We start from the raw sequence: 5,363 nt of genomic DNA on the forward strand, positions 1-5,363 counted from the left end.
CTCTCCTCACTACTTCCTGTCCCATGTAGCGTGATGAGCGGGCTGTGGGACAAGCCTGTATCATTCTGTCTAACCTCTCTCCTCACTACTTCCTGTCCCATGTAGAGTGACGTTAACGAGGAGCGTGTTGCGCGGGCTGTGGGTGAGGCCTGTATCCGTCTCCACCTGGCTGAAGAGCGGGTCTGTCGTCAAATCACAGAGCTGTTCAGAGATGACTTCATCAGGTAGGCTTGGGATTGGTCCTGATTTATCTGACATCATCCTCTTCTCATGAATAAATCATGTTTCCTGATGTTCTATCATAAGTCTACTGCGGTGCATTGTGGGACAGTGTGTGAATACACCTATCCTCTGAAGAGACGCTGTCCTCAGCATTTATTTAAAGAGGTGATGTGTTCGCTGCACCTGGACCACATGCCTTTGTTTCCATGGAGACGGGTAGGTGTAAGTAATGGGTCATGTCCTTCCTGTTTTCAGCGCCTTGCAGCAGTCTCTGTTGTGGCCGTCGGAGGCCTGCGCTCTGCTGGTGGGGAGGTCATGCGGACGCTTCGATATCTATGCCCCCTGGAACGTAACCCTACCCCGGATCCCCAAACCCCCAGTCACCCCGCCTACGCCCCCCAAGCCTGGAGCACCACAGAGCAGGGTTCTCTTCCTCACAGACATACACTGGGATCAGGTTAGTCAAAATGTGGTCGGGGAAGTTTTTCCAGAACTCTCCTCAGGGAAGACGTTTCACTGTGGTTGTAGTCCTGAACTAGCTCATCTAATCATTAATATGTTGACCAGTTCTGTCYGGTGTGCTATAGAGTAGTGTCTACWCCCCTAGATCATTCCTTTGATAAAGCAGTAGCTATATAACATGTGCAGGAAAGACAGGAATGCCCGTTGGGGGGATGGGACCCTCTATGTGTTCAGAGACACATTTCTGTGAAGCTTATGTTAAGTGTTGCAGTTACAAGTTCACCTACCTCGTATGAAGGATCTTTATTTTGGGGTGTTGCTATAGGTCACCAAGTGTTAACAGTCAGTATTTGGATAATGTGTGCAATGCTTGATAGTGTATGATGTTAAGAGATATTTTATCTGGGTGACCTGAACATTGACTGGTTAGTAAACTAGTTGTCCTAATGAACATTGACTGGTTAGTAAACTAGTTGTCCTAATGAACATTGACTGGTTAGTAAACTAGTTGTCCTAATGAACATTGACTGGTTAGGAAACTAGTTGTCCTAATGAAGGGGAAACTTCTAACTGTGACTAATGATTGTAATATAACCCAGGTTTATCACTCAACCAACTCGAGTGCGTACCAATGGTGTTGGATCTGTGACATCACTTGTATTGGTTACATCTTCACTAATGTGCCAGAGCTTTGTTCCATAGTAATATCATTTCCCATTGGCTGTAGTGACCATGACAAGGCCAATGGTTTGAGCCCAAAGTAATTCTTAAGAGGTCATACAAAATGTTTTCTTCAGGACTCTGTTGTTTTAACATGAAGAAGAAAAAAACATGTCTGTTGGTCTGTGTATAATGAGTAGAATCCAGATTCACCACTGGAAGCATTTGTTAAAAGGATTAATGCCAGTTGTTGACAAGCATGCCACCTACTGGTTTAGAAATGAACTGTACGAGCCCTCTGGATCCATGATGAAATGAAAACCGTTATGGTTCAAAAGAAATTACGCAAACAGATCCGGCTGCTCAGCGGATTGGTTGAAATACTATACTTTGAGATGTAACTAAACTCAACAAAAAAATAAGAAATTATTTTACCAATACCATTTAAGGTATCCCCCCCCCCATTGCGGCTTTTATGTTCATAAACCATGGGGGGGGGGGGGAATACCTTAAATGATATCATGGGCAGAACTTAATTAGTCTTTTGTTCACTGAAGTTGATGGGTCATTTTTAATGAAGGACTTTCAACCTTGCCAATCATTTCAATGACTTTAACTAAAAGTTGACAAACTCTGTGAAATGTCAACCGTGAACTACGGTTGAGTGGTAWCCAGATTACTATGTCTCATCCTAGGATTTACAGTTAGCGGTTTAGCGGGGCGTCAAACATTCCCAAAGCCCGTGGGGGGTGTCTGTTACCAAAATACTGTAACGACCCTGGGTTTATAAGCGTGGATATCGACTCTACCGTTCCAGCGTGCTTTTGCGGCACCGTCGATAGCGCGCTGGACTTCGGGCTTAGAAGGTCGAGGGTTCGAGACCTGCTCCCTGCCTGTTTCATTACAAAATTAGCACAAGTAATACTGGATTTCAATGGAGGCTGCTAGCTAAATATGCTAACGAGCACAAACACAAATAAACTAATTGCAAAGACAGGCAATCCAGCTCATAAAGTTATGTTTTTGTTTTTTGTGTGTAGGCGCTACCGAATGTCATTTTCAGTGAGTTTGGACATTTTACAAGCGAATGTAAATGCATCCTTGTCTAAAGGAGGGGGAGGGAATTCTGCCACTAATTTAGCAAGTTAAACTAGGGAATATCTTGCTGTGTTTTGTAAACGCTGATCTAAAATGTTTATTGTAATTTCTGCTGGTTGGTCGTGCTGTTTGCGGGTAGATGCACCCGATTCGGCTGCARGCCGGGTAGTAGGCCAACTGTTCCCATTAAGAACCATTTCATGTGTCTGAAGTTACAAACTCTGTCGACGGGCCCGGAGAGCAAATCAAATGCACTATAGGTTTCCGCAGGTCCGTCGACTGGCTCAATTGACCGTGTCTGTAGTAACGTAGCAGGCATAAAAGAAAGCTACAGCGAAGTTAATGTGAGATTTCTAAACGTTTAAAACCACGACTAGAGGGAGACGGTCAACGAATACAGCAACGAGAGTTTTTATGAGGGAGTTTAAGGTCTTACTCTGTCAACACTTATAAAGCCATAAAATGCGTGTTCTTCCTAGTAATGAATGAGTAGGGAAAGTGTATCGATAGGCTTGTGTTTTTATTAGCGGCTTGCGTCTTAATATCGAGGACTATTTCACGTTCTCTGTTCATAGGAGTAACAACATGCATTTCTGCATAATGCGTCTCATATTTCGTTATCAGCTGGAAGACGGTGTCTCTTTTTGGTCAGTGGAGGAAAGGGAGGGCTGTTGACGCYGACCCTCAGTCTGCTGCTCTCTCCCTCCGCAGAGACTGACCATCCGATGCAGGCACCAACAGCCCACTTAAATAAATAAAAATAAAAATGCTCATTCAGCTGTGCCTCAAGTAATACAACGGCGCTATTACCGCTGTGATCATAGTCTACATCAAATGTTGAAATATTTGTTTTAATGGCCTGAACAACAATGCATTGGCAGGGCAATTCAAGCAAAGCCAATATGCGGTGATAATGTATTGGGCTTATAGCTTACTGTACAAACCTCATTGATACAGAACTGATTTTAATTGGTTAATGTTGCATAGGCTTTTTTTTTAATATATATATTTTGAAACATCTGCGGGTAGATCACGGTTTGCATTTTGACTCGAAGGTTAGTGATCACTGTTCTAGAGTTTTCCCTGCTATTGTGATCGAACGCACAATTAGCCACTTCCAATGCAACATACCGAAACAACGAAGTCTGCCAGAGATTTTGTTGCAGGCAGAACGCATCGTATTGCGATGACGCGCATGACTCAGCCCGTACTCCACTGTGCTGCAGTAGGCCTATATGCAAATAGACCCTTGCCATATATGGATCTGTGCCAGTCATTTTGAACTGGACTGTGTTTACAACATGAGCGGTCGTGAATAGATGCTCTTGGTTTGAGATCAAAGCTGCATGTAGCCACCTGTGTACATTTGTTCCTATTCTTTGCTAGTTAGTGAGTTATTAGCCCAGTTAAAGATACTTTGTAGTCAGCAATAGGGGAATGGTTGTTTCCTGCAAGATAACAAAACGTGTACATTTCTAGACATCTTTGAAAAAGCCTGTCAGGTAAAGAGCTTTTTTTTTATGTCTTAAAGGGGCAGTGTTGTATTTTGAGAGGGGCTTGAATAAGCCAAGTAGCCAATAGGCAGAAAGTAGCATTTGTCTGATTCTATGTAATAATGGTATGGGAATAATGCACTTTATTTTGTAAAGTGGTTTCTTGCATCATACACATAAGCAATCACCTTGTCTGAAGGACAAGAGGATTAACAGGTTGTCACACCCTGCAATTTTTATCCCCTCCCCCAAACGTCTCCTGTAATGTATGTCTACATTGAACACCACACATTGGCTGCTACTGTAGGCTGAATGGTAGAACATCTGTTTCCATGTTAAAATGTTACGGGGTGCATTTTCTCCATTGTTTTTGATGGTATGCCACTTTGGTAGACCTACATTACCTTCAATAAATCACCCATTTTAATAATAAACTGGTCCTTAAATGCATGTAAAAGCATTGTGTTGAGGGGGGGGATGAGTTACCTTTAGACCACCCATTACAGAAATAAGTTTAGCTTCACGCAAATTCGCTTCACGCATCATTCATTGTGGCAGTCATTATTCCTGTTCTGTAATATGTTTTGTTTGGACTCCAGGAAGAGTAGCTGCTGCTTTCCCAACATAAAATACACCTAATGTCCATCCTGGTGTTATTTGTGAACAGGAGTATGCAGTGGGCAGCTCTGCTGACTGTAAGGACCCGCTGTGTTGTCGTAATGAGTCTGGATCTCCCAACTGGCGTCAGAGAGCGGCTGGGTTCTGGGGTTCCTACAGTAAATGTGACCTGCCCCTGAGAACCGTGGAGAACATGTTGGAGAACGCAGCTAGGACCGGTCCGTGGGACTGGGTCTACTGGACAGGAGACATACCTGCTCATAACATCTGGTCTCAAACCAGGAAGCAGCAACTGTCGGAACTCACCGTTATCACCAGACTGATACACAGGTACACAATCTCTCTCACACACACACACACACACACACACACACACACACACACACGCGCAGGTTGAATGGTAACTGACCACCTTATCTTTCTCTCCGTAGTCACCTAGGTAACTTGAAGGTGTACCCGGCGATCGGTAACCACGAGAGCACCCCGGTCAACAGTTTCCCCCCGCCGTTCGTCCATGGCAACCGGTCGTCACGCTGGCTCTATGACACCATGGCCGAGGAGTGGGCGCCATGGTTACCAGAAGAGGCCCTGAAGACCCTTAGGTATGATAATGAGTTTAAACTAGAGAATCTTCTAGTTCGCCGTAGTTCTTTTATTTAGGACTAATGGGCCTGCAGGGTTGGATAGAGTACTAGATGCTGATCTTGGGTCAGTTTAGCATTTTCCGCTACTAAAGCTGATCCCAGATTTGTACCTAGTCTCTCTTCTCTCTGCCTCTCTCTCTTCCTCTCTCCTCTCTCCTCTCTCTTT

At 44.2% G+C, this 5,363-nt stretch overlaps 1 protein-coding gene across 2 annotated transcripts in view; it reads left to right on the forward strand.

The window, feature by feature from the left end:
• smpd1 (sphingomyelin phosphodiesterase 1) overlaps positions 1 to 5,363 on the forward strand; it is a 23,829-nt gene that overhangs the window by 5,294 nt on the left and 13,172 nt on the right. For both annotated transcript variants that reach the window (XM_024138501.1, XM_070439230.1), the window contains exons 2-5: positions 106 to 224; positions 478 to 679; positions 4,603 to 4,883; positions 4,985 to 5,155. In XM_024138501.1, the coding sequence (XP_023994269.1) occupies positions 106 to 224; positions 478 to 679; positions 4,603 to 4,883; positions 4,985 to 5,155 (773 nt within the window). The remainder of the gene's footprint in view (positions 1 to 105; positions 225 to 477; positions 680 to 4,602; positions 4,884 to 4,984; positions 5,156 to 5,363) is intronic.

This window comes from Salvelinus sp. IW2-2015, unplaced genomic scaffold, assembly GCF_002910315.2.
Source record: "Salvelinus sp. IW2-2015 unplaced genomic scaffold, ASM291031v2 Un_scaffold1501, whole genome shotgun sequence".
Classification (NCBI taxonomy): Eukaryota; Metazoa; Chordata; class Actinopteri; order Salmoniformes; family Salmonidae; genus Salvelinus; species Salvelinus sp. IW2-2015.